Genomic DNA, 19092 nt, shown 5'->3' on the forward strand with positions numbered 1-19092 from the left:
AAGTTATGAGAGTTGTGAATGTAATGTTTCCTTACTGTTCTATAGTTGTTGAATTTCTATGTTGCAGTTTGTGTTTTCACTTGGGTGGATATCTTTTCTAGCAATTTTTATGAGGATCTTTGTGGCAGCCTTCTTTTGAGCTTTTAATCCCCAGTGAAATTTAGAGGAGAGAATGCAGAAGGCTATAACAGTTCAAACACAAAGCAAGTATTTTAATGTAGTAAATAAAAAGAAAGGAAAACATTAACTACAAGTCATAAGTTTAGAAAAGGAAAAAAAAACAGATCACGTAGTGGATGAATTAGGAGTATAAAAATGATGAAGTGGATTTCAGGCTACAGCTATTATTGAAATATTCATCCTTGGCTACTCTCATTAGCATGCCATGCAACTTCCACCCAAGTAGATTTTTGTCTGGGAATATGTTACAGTTAAATCCACATTTATTCTAAGAGTACTTGCATTTAGCCAATGAGAGAAGGGAGGAAGCCTCTGAAGTTAGGCGACACAAAAACGCAAGTTCTTCTGTTCTTCCCAAATAAGAGATATGGCTATTAGTCTTCATAAAATGAATCCCTCCACAACGCCAATAAGCAGGCTAGAAACTGAAGGGGTCCTTTCTCTAGAGTCTGCTTGCTGCATACTTTAGCCTCTTATTTTAACGTTTCTTTAGAAAACCAGTTGTGCATTTGTGAAACTACCCCAAGGATTTTCTTTCCATTTTTGCTTGTTAGCCTAAGGGGAAGAAGTCTCCCCATTCCATACTCATACTTTTTTAGGGTTCTATGTTAGGTTCTATGATGTCTCTTATAAATCTAAAGTTGAATGCTTCTGGATTTGAGCTGGTTTCTGTCCACTATGAACTATTGTCCTTCTGTGTCTTTCATTTTTCCAGTCATGCACCTTGTTAAGTTTCAGATTTGTGGATATTCAGAAGAGTGCTAAGTTTCTCTAAATCTGCAATCTGCCTTCTTTTTGCTTCATTTATTTTTTCCTTGTAGATAGTAAAATGGCAAAACAATTTAATTCTGTATGAATTTTAATATATTTTGCATATTGCAATAAATAACTATGAGATTATATGTATATATACATGTATATGTTTGTACATATAAAAGGTCAAGATGTCTACTTTTCTCTTTCTTCATTAAGAAAATTTGGAGCGGGATATGCTGACAAAATTCCAATATTCTAAACCTCATATTGTCTGTTCTCTTGTTTATCCTGGCTCTTAGATTTCAACTCACTTTGTGTACCTATTACATTACATTGGCCTGGTCTCTCTTGCTTATGAGCAGCACAGCTTGGCTTTTTGTTTTTTTACTTGTTTTCTTTCACACTGGTTTGTACTGGCATTACATAAAAGCATTGAGACTGCAATAGAAGTGAGTTTGGAGCAGGCCAAAGTTTATTTCATGTGGTTCAAAAGTCATAGGTCTAAAACTATACAAAATGTATTTTATGTACAAAAGACTGTGTGTATATGCTTACATACATGTAAACATACACATGTGTATATGCATATTGTATGCATCTCTACATAGATGTGTATATACATATATGGCAAGAAAGGGAATCAGGAACCAGGTCTATGTACCCACTTAAATAAAGTATGCTAGTGATACCTGTTTTGCACACTTTTCACATAGAACTTTACAGATGTTTTTGACAGTATTTTAAGGAACTTATTTTGTTTTGAGGATTAGATCTATTATATCATCTGAGGATCTATGTTGACTAAAAACATCAATGAGGACAAAGAAAACTTGTATGCTACGAATATATTTCTGTGAATGATAAGCAAACTCATTCTATTTCAATTTTACTCTTCAATTTTGATATGAACCTAAAAGCTATATGAAAATTAACTTCTACTTTATAAAATTATCAGGAGTACTTTATAATAGCAAATACTTTCCTGACATAGTAGAGTATCAAATGAACAAGCAAACATGTGGCCCTGAGTTCAAACCCCAATACCAACATATATTATATGTATATAATATATATATATAATTGGTAAATAATACAATACACAATCATTAAAATGAATACTATGTAATTTCAGAGTTGGTGCTACAGGTAAGGAGAACAAATATAGTCAAACTGTTCAGATCTAAAAACTAGAAGAGATTTAAATGTCGGCGATGGCAGCTGTAAAATTAACTAGAAGACACTAAACAAGAGAATAACCTTCCAGCTGGGAATGTCTGTTATTGGTAGAGTGCTTGCCTAGCATGTATGAAGCCCTGGGTTTGATTCCTCAGCACCACATAAACAGAAAAAGGCAGAAATGGTGCTATAGCTCAAGAGGTAGAGTACTAGCCTTGAGAAAAAGAAGCTCAAGGATAATGCCCAGGCCCAGAGTTCAAGCTCGAGGACTGGAGAGAGAGAGAGAGAGAGAGAGAGAGAGAGAGAGAGAGAGAGAGAGAGAGAGAGAGAGAGAGAGAGAGAGAGAGATTCTGATCATGGCATTTAAAAACACACAGCTTGGAAGCCAGTTTATGATTGAAATTGAGAATTCATATTAAGTATTTGGAAATAAATCTGGAGCTAGAAATAATCATATTTAGTACTTAGGTGATTGTCTATTATGTTATAAGCACTTTACATATGCTCAAACCATAACTGTGAGAATTAGCTCCAATTTACAGATGAGTTTAGACTCCAAGAGGTTAACTTTGACAGTCATGTAGTTTATTATGGCATTATTAGATTTAAATCCAAGTTTGATTTCAAAACAAATGCTTCTATTGTTACATCACAATGTCTTACAAATTGAATAAATTACAGCAAATGCCTGAACCTACCATGTTATAGGAAGAACTGTACACCCAGAATTAAAACACCAGGACTTAAATCTGAATTCTTATGTCATTTACAGAGAAATAATATTTATTTTTAAAATGCTATGTGATCACAAGAGCCTAATAGCTATGCCCTTATGAATGCATAAGATGAGGCTGAGTGAAATGAACTTCATGTTATGGAAACAACTGTTATAGCACTGTTGTAATTACTTTCAACACTCCATGTGAAACTGTAGCTTCTTTTGTTAATGATCCTCTTGTATCCCCCCCCCTTCCTATGGTACCCGCATTATCACTGTATCTTATCTGAGTGCACTAGAAACTGTATATACGGGTATTAGAACTAGGTAAGTGAAAAGGCATATCAAAATAAAAAAAATGCTATGTGAAAGAGTTCCTCTGTAAATTGAATCTGATACTCTCTTTGCAGATGACATGATCCTATACCTAAAGAACCCCATAGATTCTACTCCCAAGATACTAGAGCTGACCCAAAACTTTGGCAAAGAAGCAGGATATAAAATAAATCCTCAAAAATCAATAATTTTTATATATGCCTACAATCTGAAGAGCAAGGCTGAAATCAGGAAAGCAACACCTTTTGCAATAACCTCAAAAAAAAACAAAACACCTAGGAATAACCTTAACCAAAGAAGTGAAAGAACTCTATGATGAGAATTTTAAAAACCTGAAAAAGGAAATTAAGGCAGAACTTAAGAAATGGTAAAACCTCCCATGCTCCTGGATTGGGAGGATGAACATCATGAAAATGGCAGTATTACCAAAAGCTATCTACAAATTCAATGTAATACCCATCAATATCCCAACATCATTTGTCAATGAAATAGAGGAAGCAATTCAGAAATTCATGTGGAACAATAAAAAAAAAATAGCAAAAACAATCCTAAGTAGAAAGAACAATGCAGGAGGAATGTCAATACCACACTTTAAGTTGTACTACAAAGCTATAGTAATAAAAACAGCTTGGTACTGGCACAAGAACAGACCCAAGGACCAATGGAATAGAACTGAAGATCCAGAAATGAACCTGCAGACCTACAGCTACCTAATCTCTGACAAAGAAGCTAAAAATATAGGTTGGAATGAAGACAGCCTCTTCAAAAAAATGGTGCTGGCAAAACTGGGTCAACACCTGGAAAAAACTAAAACTAGATCTCTATTTATCACCCTGCACCAAAATCAATTCAAAATGGATCAAAGACCTGGAAATAAAATCAGACACCCTGCAATCACTACAAGAAGGAATAGGAGAAACTCTAGGACTCCTTGGCACTGGAAGAAACTTCCTTAACAAAGGCCCAGATATGCAACAAATCAAAGAAAGGCTGGACAAGTGGAACTGTATCAAACTGCAGAGCTTCTGCACGGCAAAGGACATACCTTGCAAGATAAATAGAAAGCCCACAAATCAGATCGGGAAAAGATCATTACCAGCCACACAACAGACAAAGGCCTGATATCTAAAATATACACAGAACTCAAAAAGTTAAATTCCTCCAAAACAAAAGACCTGAAAAGAGACTTCTCTGAAGAGGAAATGGCTGAGTCAGATGAAGAAGTGCTCTACATCACTGGCCATAAAAGAAATGCAAATCAAACAACATTGAGATTCCACCTCTCCCTAGTAAGACTGTCCATTATCAGGAAATCCAATAATGACAAATGCTGGGCGAGGATGTGGCCAAAAGGGAACCCTACTACATTGTTGGTGGGAATGCACACTTGCTCAATGCCTCTGGAAAGCAGTGTGGAGGTTCCTAAGAAGGCTAAATATAGATCTCCCCTATGACTCTGTAGTCCCACTTTAGGGCATATACCCAAAAGACTACAAGCAAGACTACATTAAGGCCACCAGCACAACTATGTTCATTGCAGTACAACTTGTCATTGCTAAAACAGGAACCAACTGGTATGCCCCTCAGTAGATGAGTGGATCAAGAAAATGTGGTACATATATACAATAGAATTCTATGCCTCCATCAGAAGGAATGACACTGCCCCATTCGTAAGGAAATGGAAGGACTTGGAAAAAAGCATACTAAGTGAAGTGACCCCGACCCATGAATCATAAACCCTATGGTGTCCCTCATAGGGAATAGCTAGTACATGATTAGGCTAGTCAAGGTAGAAGATCAAAATAACCCAATAGCTACACCCATATGATCACATAAGGTGATGCCAAATGAAATGAACTCTACCTTAGGGAAACAAGAGTTATTCCACTGTTGTAATTATTTTCAATATATGTGAACTCATACTTTTTTCTCTTTTTCCTTGTCTGTTTGTTTGATTGGTTTATTTCATTTTGTTTTTCTTGTATTCCCTTTCTGTGGTTGTACCCCTGTTACCACTGTATCTCATCTGAGTGCCCTGGATACTGTTTACATGGGTATTAGAACTGGGGAAGGAAGAAGGAATACCGAAATTGAGAGACAAAGAACAAAAAGATAAACCATTCAAAAAGCAACACTCACAGACCATTTGGTGTAAACCAACTACACAACTCTTGGGGGAAAAAGGGGGAGGGGGGAAACGAGGGAAGAGGTAACAAGTAGAACAAGAAATGTATTCATTGCCTTTCATATGAGTCTGTAACCTCTCTGTACCACACTTTGACAATAAAGGGAAAAAAAAGATTAAAAAAAACACAAAATAAACAAGTGACAGCTCATAGACCACAGAGATGGATAGCAAACACATCAACTGGAGTAGGGGCCCTCCTGTAATAGTGGCAAATACTATGAGCTCAATACAATTAACTGACCTTCAACTTGAAAATGGACTGTGTAAGGTATCAGATTTTCTCGGGTTAAAATTATTTTAAATACAAGATTGAAGCCAGGCGCCGGTGACTCACATCTGTAATCCTAGCTATTCAAGGAGGCAGAGATCTGAGGGTCGCTGTTCACAGCCAGCCTGGATAGGCAAGTCTGTAAGATTCTTATCTCCAGTTAACCACCAGAAAACTGGAAGTGGCACTGTGGAAAATGTGGTGCAGTGTTAGACATGAGCTGAAGAGCTCAGAGATGGCACCCGGGCCCAGAGTTCAAGCCCCATGACTGACAAAAAATAAATAAATAAATAAAAATAAAATATAAAATTGAAATAAAATTAACTAGTTGTAGTTGACAGCTAATGCATAACTCCACTGGCTATCTTTTTAATTGTAAGGGTGATGAACAAGGGGGTTACAGATACATTAAGGTAATGAGTACATTTCTTTTTAAACATTATTATTCCCTCTTTCATTTTCTACTGCTTACCCCTCCCACTTCCCTCCCTCCCAAAGTTGTGAGTATCATTGTTACATTAGTTCCTCCTTTGTTCAGTTGTTTCTGTGATTCCCTTTACCTTCCATGGATCAGGTAAACTTATATGCAAGTCAAAGGGTAGAGAAAAGTAAAACAGAGAGAAAAAGTAGAAAAGGTTATAAAATAGAAATAACTGCATATAGGACATAATAAGAACCTCCTGTTTCCAATTCTTGGGGTTCATTTTGTTTTATTTGTTTTGTTTTTGTTGCCAGTCTTGGGGTGTAGACTCAGGGCCTGAGCACTATCCCTGGCTTCTTTTGGCTCAAGTCTAGCACTCTGTCAACTTGAGCCACAGCGCCATTTCTGGCCTTTTCTGTATTTGTGGTGCTGAGGAATCGAAACTAGGGCTTCATGTATATGAGACAAGCACTCTTGCTACTAGGACATAATCCCAGCCCCTTGGGGTTCATTTTGATATGCTTCCTTATATATGGTCCTATGCACCTAGCAATTGGGCTATTGTGACCTCTTCCTAAGAATGTCATAAACATATTCTAGTTATTAAAAATTACCATGCAACCAACATTTCTTTGGACTTGGCTTGCTTCACTTAATATAATTTTTTGCAGATCTTTCCATTTCCTTACGAATGGGGCAATGTCATTCTTTCTGATGGAGGTATAGAATTACATTGTGTATATGTACCACATCTTATCCGTCCATTCATCTGCTGAGGGGCATCTGGGTTGGTTCCATAACTTACCTATGTTAAGTAATGCTTCAGTGAGCATGGTTGTGCTGAACTGCACCAAGTTTTTGAGATTCATGACTCAATGATTGTTTTAGTCTACTTGACAAAAATAACAATGGAGTTCACAATGGTGAAATGAATGATTCTCTATTTTCATCTCTTCCCAAGATGAAGCATGGTCCTGTGCATATTGAATATGTGAATGGGAAGAAGGGAGGGAAGAAGAGGGGAATGGAGGATGAAGTAAGAGGAAAGAAGGTTGAACTTCAAAGCAGGTAAGAAAATGAGATGACTCAAATTACTTTTTAAAAATTCCACAGAATATTTTTATTCGAATACAGACAAAATAGATGTTCATTTCATAGAAGTCAGAGCATTTGATGTACACTGTCATTCATTAATTTTGCCTATTTTAGATGCTGCATGAGTGTATGAGAGCCTGAGAAGAAGTTATAGTTGATTCTTCATTGTGATTCAAAAATAAAACAAATGAAGTAATAACTGGAGGTTTTGTCTTGATGTTTTCCACTGTTTTACTTGAATATTTAAGAATTACTGAGCTATGACTACTAATGACATTTCAAAAGTTCTCTTAGTCTTATCATCCCTTTGTCTTTAAGGGAAGAAACATATAATAGCTAAATGGATTACTAAATGATCTGTAACCAGAACTGAAAGTTAGGAAGTTTTATTTGCAAATGTATCCCAAAAGGACACAGTATCTCTATAATTAATTATACAATCTGTTTAAGTACTATGATAGCTCCTACTTTCATGAAGTATACTTTTCTATCCCATTAAGTCATAGCCTATTAAATGAATAATTGCTCCTCATGTGTTTGCTTTTTACTGTCATAAACATTTATACTGATTCTTGAAATTCATACTGGAAAATCAGAAACTGTAGCAAATGTAAAGATAGCCAAATGTGGTAAGATACAGCCAGAGAAAAGAATGTGGTTGGAGAACATGCATTCCATCTTTCTTTTGCTCACATTTTCTAACAATAATAATTATGGGACTCTGCCTAGCATCTTAAAGGAGTATTCAAAATTCTTTAAAGGAACCAAGTAAACACTCATGGATATGGATTATAATAATAAAATTAACTTCTGTATGTATTACTGACAAGGAAAAAGCATTGAAATAAAGTATGAGACAAAAATAAGGATACAATCCAAATAAAAGCACAAAATTCTCCTTAAATGGGAAGCGACATACAAACTCAGGAAGCAGGAATTGCAATTTAAAAATCCACCTTTGTTCTTTCATTATCTGTTAGAATAGAGAGAGAGAGAGAGATGCTATAAGCAAGCATAGGTATATACTTTTAAATTTCTGTGTATAGTGAGAGTGAGATATGGCAAGCTGTCCATATATAGTCAAATCATGCTTGTATGAAGCAATGATATGTTTTATAAATAGAAGCAATTGATCTTAAAATAAAACCTGTAAATATGTAATTACAGTCAGAAAGCAATAACGAGTAAAAATTGAAACAAGAAATTGAACAAGAAATACATTTTTCTTCTATTAAACAAAGTACTGTGTGTTTTTAAAATAATAAATGCAGTACTGATTAGGGTGAAACAAAGCATAAATTTTCTTCACTGCTAATGAAATGCAAAATCTATTATTCTTTTGGGACACAAACTGACTACATCCATATATAGAGAGAGCATTAAAACCACTGGGCACAGTAGCCCACACCTGTAATCCTAGCTACTAAGGAGGCTGAGACCTGAGGGCTGCCGTTCAAAGCCAGTCCAGGTAAGAAAGTCCATAAGACTTTTATCTCCAGTTAACCACCAGAAAACCAGAAGTGGTGCTGTGGTTCAAGTGGTAGAGTGCTAGCCTGAGCTGAAGAGCTCAGGCCCAGAGTTCACACCCCACAACTGAAAAAATAAACAAAAGAACATTAAAACCAGTATAGTATATATTTCTTTAAAGTCTTCTTTTTTTTAATGGCACACATCAAAAAAACCCTCATCATTTCAGCCCTCCAGAAATGATGCTGTACTGTTGGTTATGGTGCTAAATGTGACCACAGATTATGGTTAAGTAAACTGTAGTACACTGTTTTGATAGACTCATATAAATATTAAAATAGCTTTGTAAAATATTTGCAAATCATCTGAGAAATGCTTATACTGAAATAAGAAAGAGGTTCAAAATGCAGATATAATATCATATGTATATAAAACAAACTCCGGAAGAATACAGGGAGAAAAGAATATAACAAACTATTCTAAACTAAGGATAGATTTTTCTTGAGTGGTGGAACTCAAGTTTAGCAAACCACATTTATGTCTATTTTTTCCCTCAACGTTTCTATACAGATTATGGTTTATTTTTATATAATGGAGTATATGTACAATAAAATCTACCTTAAAATTGAAAATACAATTAGAATACATCTATAAAAAGGAGACATGAGAAGTTATCTCATCTTTTCCTTTGTCTCACCTCTAACAAAATTTGTGTTTATAGCAAAACAATGCCCAAGAATATGTATTTATATCTCTCAATTATTAAAAGAAGGATGTAGAATTATAAAGGTCAGATGAATAATAATTGTATTGGATTTATCATTTTAAAACTATCTTTCAGGATCATCCAGCTTTTCCCTTTTATATTGGCTTAGTTGCATATTATCCCCATTGAAAAGCATTCAGTGTCTCTTGAAAAACAAAGTGATCATCTCTGATTTACTGCAGCCATTAGGAAGACACATGACCAAGGAAATTAATCAGGTGAATGTTCACACTCAAAATAACTTGTATGAGTAGAAGAGTTCTTATATCTAAGAATAGCTGGAGAATTAAATAAAGAAGCACATTGATTTCTATTAAAATGAAGAGATAGATGTAGTAGTTAATGGGCCATTTGGAAAAATAATGAAATCTTGTCGCTCACATTCTCTCTTAAAAAATAGATCACCTAGTATAATAATTCCTGGCAGAGTTTTTCATTTAATTAACCCTATTGCCCAAACAGAAATATTGAAGTGATTGAGAGCAGAAATTAGTGTAGTATTTAACATAAACTTGGCAATTGTAGCTCGTGCTTGTAATCCTATCTACTCAGGAGACGAAGCTCTGAGTCCCATAGTTTGAAGCTAGATGGGTGAAGAAAAGTCCATGAGACTCTTTTGCAATTAAATACCACATTAAAAGCAAGAAGTGGAGCTGTTGTTTAAATGGTAGAGTGCTAACTGTGAGCATAAAAGCTGAGAGGCAGGTCTTGAATTCAAGTCCCTGACCATGACAAAAAAAAACATAGACTATCATGCATTGATTCAGTATTAAATTTATGTTTTCTGTAGTGTCCATTCATTGAAGTATATATTTCACACAAAATAATCTAATAAAAAAGATTACCAGTTATCTAGTAGCCATATGTAGGATACATTGGATTCTAAAGTTTGGCCTTAAAATCCTCTATAGAATGTTCTTATTATTTAAAAAAAAAATCGGTGATGTCAAGGCAAGGCTGTTTCACTGCAAGAAAATTGATTTGCCAGGAGCAGACTGGAGCCAGGCTCAGAAGCTCTTAGTTGGAGGTAATTTAAGTAGAGTTTTATAAACAGTAAAAGCTTTCCTATGGAATTTAGTCCTCCTTAATCAGATGTGTGTATTTAATTTGCATTCTAATTCTTAGGGATATTCTGCCTTTGCCCCAGAACAGAGAAATGAGGGAAGTCTATCCTTCCCATCCAAGTAGCTTCTAAATCTCACCTTTCCAAATGGTCACTCCACATCAAGGTTGAAGAACATTGGTGGGGTAAGGAAGTGGAACTGGAAGCATAGTTGTTTGTGGGGTACCTGATCTGTGAACGAAGGATTTCAGGAAACATAGTTATTAAGACCCCTTTTGTCAGGTGGCATTTCCTAGACTATTGTGAAAGCAAACAACTCACACCAACTCACACTGGTTGTGATGAAGTAAATAAAGATGTTTTAGCTATTATCTTCCACTAGTTATCTCATTCCTACCTCCAAGTTTTGATTCTCACTCTTGGTTCCTTCAGCTCTTCCACATCAGGTACTCTACCAAGTCTTAGGACTTGCAATTCTTTAAAACAGATACCTCCATTTTGGTTAAATGCTGAAGAGCTGCGTTGAATGATTTGTTGTAGGCAAATCTAATTTTTCCACTTCTCAGCATATTCGTTTTCATTATTTCCTATTGGCTCTTAGGGTGAAGACCAGAATTTTTTACCTCAAAGGCCCTCTGCTCTGAATGCTCACAGAAACTTCTCATTTCAAACATTTTGCCCTTTGTTTTGCATGTTGCACCAGTCATCTTTGAACATTATCAACCATATCAGTTTTCTTCCCGCCTCATGGCCTTTGTTCTTCATTCCTTCATTCCTTCCTTACCTGGCTAACACAATCTTTCTACAATCTCAGCTTGAAAATTCACTTCCCTAGAAAGCACCCTGTTGACTAAGACTGCTCCCTCACCTCATATGGGGAATACCAGTGTTCTTTTTAGGAACTCATTCTTGAAACCAGCAATTCTATCAGTAATTGTTCATTTGGTATTTGTCACTATATCTAAGCTGTAAGCATCCTGAGAGCAGGGCCTCTGGTTTTTCTTGCCACTGCATCTCCATCAACAATTAGAGTGCCTGGCCAATACGACTTTGCAAAATGAACAGATGAGGCTACAAAATTGATGCACATAGAAACATACTTGTTAGATTATAACCTAGAATTATTGAATGCCACTGAAAAAAATCTAAAAAAACTTCTGATAGCTAAAAATATATCATATATTTTCTGGTAATACTTTTCAGGGGGAACAGAATGAAATGAACAGAAACTGTTATGAGGAAAAAAATATAAAAAGAAATGAAATCTAATGTTTTTGTTCAGTCTATTTTTTATGGGTCTCCTCGAGTGTTTTCTCTCTCAAAAATGTTACTGAGATCATCCAAGGCAGTGTGTCTGTCCTAAGTGGCATGTCATTACATACTTGTCCATACAGACATTCAGCTTTCCAACTCCTGAGTGTGTTAAACAGCAGGACGATCTCTGTTTAATGAAGGCTGTGTCTGAAGGATCATAAAGTGCCACAAGCCCCTCAGTAGAAGAATGGATCAAGGAAATGTGGTTTATGTACACAAAGGGATTCTATGCTTCCCTCAGAAAGAATGACAATGCCCCATTCGTGAGGAAATGGAAAGACCTGGAAAAATCATATTAAGTGAAGTGAGCCAGACCCAAAGAAACATAGATTCCATGGCTTCCCTCATTGGCATAATTAGTATGTCTAGGATACTCTTAGCAGAGGCACACAATAGCTTAATAGCTATGTACTTATGATCATATAAGATGATGCTAAGTGAAGTGAACTCCAAGATATGGAAACGAGAGGTTTTTCATTGTTGTTATTTTTAATGTACTATGTAAAACTATTTCTTTTGTCTTTCTTTCCTATAGTTTATCCCCTGTTGTCACTGTATTTAATTTTCGTACCCTGGGTATTTTGTAAACATTTATCTGAATTAGGGAAGGGAAGGGGAACATCAAAATGGGGAGACAAAGGATTAAGGGGAAACCAATGAAACAGTAATATTCACAAGACAAAATGTTGGAAATTAACTTTTCTACTGGGGGAGGAGGAAAGGTGGGAGAAAATGAGAGTGGTGGTAACAAGTATGACAAGAAATGTCCTCACTACTTTACATATGTAACTATAACCCCTCTGTATATCACCTTAACAAAAGATATTAAATTAAAAAAAAAAGAATTTACCAGGTGATGGTTTACTCACACCTTTAACTTTTCCCTTATCTGTAACAAGGATAATTTTCATGTGTCCCACATAATACTTTGAGAATATTCATGCTTATACTTTACCTAACTTGTCTTCATTGAACTCAGCAGAAAACACATGGATACTCAGTGAGGTTTTTTGAATGAATGAATGAATGAATGAGTTATAAGTAAGGGCTGTCTTTGATTGAGTACTCCCAGAAGCAGACCTTGAACCAAAGATCTGTATGTAAGCTAGTAATGAAGGATATGATCTCAGGAGAAAGAAGGGGACCGGATAAAGAGAAAGGAAGAAGGAGAAGGAGGAGAAGAAATGGAATTTCAGATGACGTTAGCTTCAACCTGATCTTTGGTTGAACCTTGAAACATAAATGACACATAAACCTTTGTCCCATGTCTAGACAAGGGCCTATTCTTTCTATTCCCATAGCCTTTTCTGCTTGGGGGGAACACTAGTGGTAGGCCCCAGTGTGAATAGTTAATAGTGAAACAAGCAGAGACAAGAGATGGAGCACAGAGAATTGATGCATGTACCCTAGGAGGTCTAGGAAGTAACCCATTGCGTAGGATACACTGTTTGACAAGCTGTCTTTTGTAGTAGAAGAGGCCATTCCTGTATATGAATTGTGAAAATAATCTTTCCCTTTGTACTTCTGATTTCTTGAATATATGAATATGTAAATATGGGAGGAGTTTTGGATGTCAATTTGACTCCAATGTGAATTTTACACTTGGATTGAATTATTTTTCTGTGCCAATTAGGCTAAAATGACTAATGTATGAATAATCACTCCCAGGCACCTGAACAAAGAAGTTTGAACAAAGAGACCTCTAAAATGGATTGGTGGTTGATGTTGTGGCTGTTGGTTTGGCTGAGAGTGCCTTTTGACTGTGTTCACAGAGATACAGTGCCTCTCTGTGTGAACACTGCAATCGTTTGTCTGCAAGGGTCCTTCCAGAATGATTGAGGTATACCACAGAGCTATTTTTACAGTATATCCTTAGACTTCCCTTTACTCATCTACCTTAGCACACTAATTTATCCCCATCCACTGCCTAATCCTGGACAATATGGGCTGTGGCCATCGTCTCTGTTGCCTTTGGAATTTCCATGTGAAAAATAATAGCTTGATTTTTTTTTTTTTTTTTTTTTTTTTTGGCCAGTCCTGGGCCTTGGACTCAGGGCCCAAGCAAGGTCCCTGGCTTCTTCCCGCTCAAGGCTAGCACTCTTCCACTTGAGCCACAGCGCCGCTTCTGGCCGTTTTCTGTATATGTGGTGCTGGGGAATCGAACCTAGGGCCTCGTGTATCCGAGGCAGGCACTCTTGCCACTAGGCCATATCCCCAGCCCCTGATTTTTTTTTTTTTGAAGAAAAAGACAACAGAAAAAAAAAAAAAAACACCTCTTGATTTCTTCCCTTTTATTTCTAATTACCTGTGTACTTATTATAGATCATCCCCTCTTTCTTCAGGGTCCCTGTTTACTAGATCCTGTCCTTCCACTTTTAATTATGTCTTGCCTTGGGAAACAAAATATACGCAAATACCTGCACTTGGGCTCTGTGACTCTACCATTTCCTGTAAGCACATTCTACTTGCTGTTTGCCCTTTCAAATGTCTCTTAAACAGTCCACCGAAATTATAAAGTATCTTCTTTTTGTCAAACACTGTTCTAGGGACTGAGAATGTGACTTAGTGGTAGAGTGTTTGCCTACCATACATGAAGCCGTGGGATGGATTCCTCAGTATCACATAAACAGAAAAAGCCGGAAGTGGCGCTGTGGCTAAAGAGGTAGAGTGCTAGCCTTGAGCAAAAAGAAGCTAGAGGTAGTGCTCAGGCTGAGTACCAAGCCCCAGGACTGCCAAAATAAAACAAAAACAAAAAAAAACCCTCCCCCCCCCAAAAAAAAAGGCAAACACTGTTCTAAACATTTACCAACACTAATTCCTTTGATTATTTTCATAACCACCTGGCATGTGGAGAATTGGCACATGAAGAAATGGAGGCTTGAATAAGTAACTTGTAGAGTCAATAACAAGGAAGTGGCAGAGTTTGGATTCAAATGCAGCCAGACTGGTTCTAGAGCACATGTGTTGGCAACACTTAGTATTTCACCTCCTCTAATTTCCTGTAATTGAACTGCATTCCTATGCTAATAAAACTACTCTTTGGATAATCTGCTATGATACCATTTCTGGTCTTCTAGGTCTCAGACTAGATGTTCCTGTATGGGTAAGCTCTCTTATTTACAAACCCGTCTCTTTCTTTTTACTCAAGTGTCATAAAACTTTAGTCTGGAATAAGTAAATCATTCTTCTGAGGAAATAGATAAATGTAATATTTCCAAGATGCATAAAATAAGTGAATCAACTGCTAACTTTGAGAACTGAAGTAGAATTTGACCAATTCAAAGAGATGTATTTCAATAATTTTGCAATATTAAATTAGAAACCCAAGTTTATAATAGCAACTTGGTTTTTCCTAATCTAGACATATGTGTGTGTGTGATATATGAAAAATATATATGCACCTATGTATCACTTCTTGGTTTCGATCACAAGAATCAAGTAGGAAAAAAGGAATGATTTAAAATAGCAGATAGTCCTATTCTATAGTATAACATGATAATGTTTATCTTCATTAGTGTGTTGGAATCTTCAGGGCATATCCTGAGAGCTGGTAATTTCTTCTCAGGCATCACACCATGCCAGCTGTCATCAGGGTGGTGATCTTTGTGGGAGTAAATGAAACTGTGTACTCAAAGCTAAGGGAGCATTAGGGATCATGTAATTTAACTCTCCTTTACAGATGAGGGCAGAAGGCCAAGGGTTTATTTTGTTGTTGTTATTGTTGTTGTTGTTTTTATAGTCACAAAGCTAGTTTTCAGCAAAGTTTTGTCTGAAATCCAGCTTCCTCATTTTTGTTCTGTCACTAGGCCTCATAGAATAGTAGATTTGATCCACTTGTAAACACCCTGGAGCATAAGTTATTCAGCAAATACTTGCATGGAGAGAGGGTGGAGAGGAGAGAGGAAAGGGAAGAAGAGAGGAGGAAGGGTAAGAGAAGGGAGGAAAGAGAGAGGAAAGGGGAAGGGAAAGGGAAAATGAAAGAAAGAAGGAGAAAGAAAGGAGGGTTTAACAAGCAGAACAAAAAATGAGACATGTGATCTCACCAAGTACATTTGTCACTGAGTCCCATCAGGACCCAGATTTTTACCGTTTTTGCATGGTGATGACCCTGCATGATTACATAGAGCCTGCCATAATGCTAATTGCTACAGAGTGTTTGAATTAATGAGTTTTTATTGAATAGAGACCATTTTCATTACATATACAAAAGAATTAAAGCTCAGTGCAGTTAAATGACTTGTTCAAATCCAGATCTAGAACTAGAAATTAAGTTTTGGGTTTCTAATTTCTTATATGATTTTAAAATATTGCTTTCTGGAAAAAAAGAATTATTTGATTAATCTGTGGATAAGTATATAACCTGAGAAAAACCCTTAAGAAAACGGTCCTGCTTAATTACCCTATCAATAAGAAGAAACAGTTTTCTGTTATTTCTGTCCAGTTATCTTCCCTTCTTTATTGTTTTCTCTGAATTTACACTGTCTAGAGAAGCTGTGGGCAGGCAGGGTCTGCTCTTCCAATGGTGATTCTTGTGGCTTTCTTTGAGATTTGGAGCAACCCCAGGTTTAGTTAAAGCTCTCATACTTCATAAACTCCTCCTCAATGTAACTTCATTTTCTGGGTGAGTAAAAAAATATCTATTAGTGCTACTAAGCTTTGTAACTCCTGGGCTTCTGTTTGAATCTTGATATTTTAAAGGGTATTTTGTCTTTTACCCTTTTCCCAAACACTAACATACGTGGTAAACAGAATGAACCTTAGTCAGATTGGTTTCTTCACAATATGGCAGTAGATGCTTTGGGAATTCAGAGAAAGGAGAAATATAAAAGTAATTTAAAGGGCTTGAGCTTTCCTAAAGGAGTATAGGATCTGGAAGAAAGAATTGGGGAAAGGACAAGTAAAGATGAAAAGAAATACTGAGTTCTCAGGATTCGAAGGATGTGAGCAAATGCAGCTGGCAATGACAGCATTTCATTTTTGGACCCATTGGGTAGAGATAGGCATCTGTTGAAAAAGTAGTCTGTACTGTTGTATGCTACCCTATTCAAGTCATAGGGTTTGGATATCGTTTTTGAGGATTATAAATAATGACTGGTTATCAAAGTTCTGTATGAGGTTCTTCCCTTACTTCCTAAGAAGAAATGGTTGCTCAAGCTTTTCTCAAGGCTGTGGAAGAGCTCATGCTTTTCTTGCTTCTGGGGTTTTGCAGGGCAGGTCTGCTTTCATGTTTGGATCTCCAGAGGCTCCAAGAAACCAGATTGTCAACAATGAAGATGGTGCTTATCCCAGAAGGGTTCTTTGTTTTATGTTATGAAGTAAGGGATACAAAGCTTTCCCTTAAAAATGTGTCTTAAAACATCCTAAAAGTCTAACTAGCCTTTTCTGGGGATTATCTAGAGGCAGGAAATTTGGCACTAGGCAAGACTTTTATGTAAGGAAGAACATAACAGCTCCTTCTTTAGCATTGTATGAAAGTTCGAGATGTGATACTTCCAAATAGCAAGTCATTTTTTTCTAAGGCTAAGAAACTTCATGTTCTTTTCAATTGGCTCCTTTTCATCAGAAACCTATATAATGTTCATGTGAGCACTAAATCTATTTTAAAATCCATATTCTAAGCCATCACCACATCTAAGTGATTTATACTTTTTACATGCCTGCGTCATACCTCTTTCCTAACAATTCCCTGTCCTGCCCTTTTAGGGGCCCACCAATTTTGGGATCAACTTTCTTTAGAAAGTGACTTTTCTACGTGTAGTCTATGCCAAATCCTGTCCTTCATAAAATCTCATATTTAGTCCTATGGTCTAGAAAAATGAACTACAGAACAACATTACTCACCAGACTCCTCACTCCTCTAGCTGTTAGCTTGAACACATTATTTGAGCTGTTGGTCTTCAGTTTTGTCCCCATTATAATGAGGACAATGGTAGTAATTATGACTGTACAATTGTTAGTAGCATTAAGAGAGTTAATGCATATACAAATTGCTTAGAACAGAACCTGACACAGTGACACAAAGCAAAATTTAGGAAGGATTAATGGTGACTGTGTTGTATATTTAGGCCTACCTCACATAAAGACTCTTGTAGAGGAAAGTCTCTGGCTCACAATCTCTGCTGAAAGAACAACACAAATGTTCATGTCTTATACTACAATTCTGTACATCTCAAGCATATCAGGTTGAACAAGTATGCAGAGCAAGTCATATGTTAAGCCAAGACCTCTGCACTTGCCAATCAAGGAACAATGACCTGTTGAGGCTGAGATTTGCTTTTTTTAGAATATAAAATTTGAAAGGATCAGTAAAGGTAACAAACAGCATAAAGAACAGAACCAAAAGGATGTAGGTGACAGAGGTAAGGTATTAATTGACAGTAGAGGGAAAGAATAGACGATTTGATAATGGAAACACAAACAAGTATAAAATAATGGTAGATTTTAGAAATAGTGAAGGCAGGCATGAAATTCCTTTTATTTTTAGTTGTTCATTTGGGGATTCCTGTTTGACCTTTCAACTCTAACCTAATATACCACTAGTATTCTCTAATACATAATATTCTGCTATAATAAGCCTCTTCATTTAATAGGATTTTATTATCATAGACTAATTGCACAAAGGGGTTTCACTGTGATTTTTCTATACATATATGCATCAAATTTACCCCTTTGATATTTTCATTCATGCATAAAAGATATTAAATATGCCTCCTCTTCTCCAACTTGCTTGAATTAATCTAAATAGAAGTCTGTTACTTACATACCAAAGAAGTGGAATAGCTAAACTGTGCAAACACCTTAGACAACAATGTGGGTAATCTGATTTTTACTTTACTGATCCTGGTGTCTATCAGCAAATCAAGTTACTGCCCTTCAATGTATCTAGACACTGTCTCATAGCTACCCTCATTCAGAATAAGAGCTCTTTTTTTTTTTTTGCATGCAGAGAAGTCTTTCATTTTGCAAGAACCAATCAGATCTTACTTTCTACATGAATTCCTGGGTACCATCCCAGACAGAGGTGGGATCAGATTTTGTAGAGCTTGAAATAGATGCAATTTATGATTAAATAATATTAGTATAAAACTAAGTACAGTGTCTAGGAAAGACTAATTAAAAATGAATGTTCATGGAAATTGAGCTTCACTGGCATCACTATCCAACTGCCTGTGATGAGAATTTCTTCTCCATGAAATTATTTTACCAGATTAATTTACAACCATGTTAAAATCACAGATGAACAGGTAACTCATCTTACTCTCACATGTGCTTCCTTCCTTTTTGTAGTCAGACTGCTGTATTCCTCATTTTTAAGGCCTTGGAAGAAATTTCTTATGTCAGCCA

General features: G+C 36.2%; 1 protein-coding gene across 3 annotated transcripts in view; it reads right to left on the reverse strand.

The window, feature by feature from the left end:
- Window positions 1–7893: 7893 nt before the first annotated feature.
- Window positions 7894–19092, reverse strand: part of Ptger3 (prostaglandin E receptor 3) — a 65577-nt gene continuing 54378 nt past the window's right edge. Inside the window, exons 3-5 of one of the 3 annotated variants that reach the window (XR_007211638.1) lie at window positions 17820–17864; window positions 10574–10665; window positions 7894–8111 (exon numbers count right to left, since the gene is read on the reverse strand). Coding sequence is in view for 1 of the 3 variants with exons in the window: in XM_048351581.1 (XP_048207538.1) it covers window positions 8108–8111; window positions 10574–10665 (96 nt within the window). In the remaining 2 variants the exon portion in view is untranslated. Of the gene's footprint in view, window positions 8112–10573; window positions 10666–17819; window positions 17868–19092 lie in introns of all 3 variants that reach the window. The other 2 variants (XR_007211637.1, XM_048351581.1) reach the window with 2 other exon arrangements.

Source organism: Perognathus longimembris, chromosome 7 (assembly GCF_023159225.1).
Source record: "Perognathus longimembris pacificus isolate PPM17 chromosome 7, ASM2315922v1, whole genome shotgun sequence".
Classification (NCBI taxonomy): domain Eukaryota; kingdom Metazoa; phylum Chordata; class Mammalia; order Rodentia; family Heteromyidae; genus Perognathus; species Perognathus longimembris.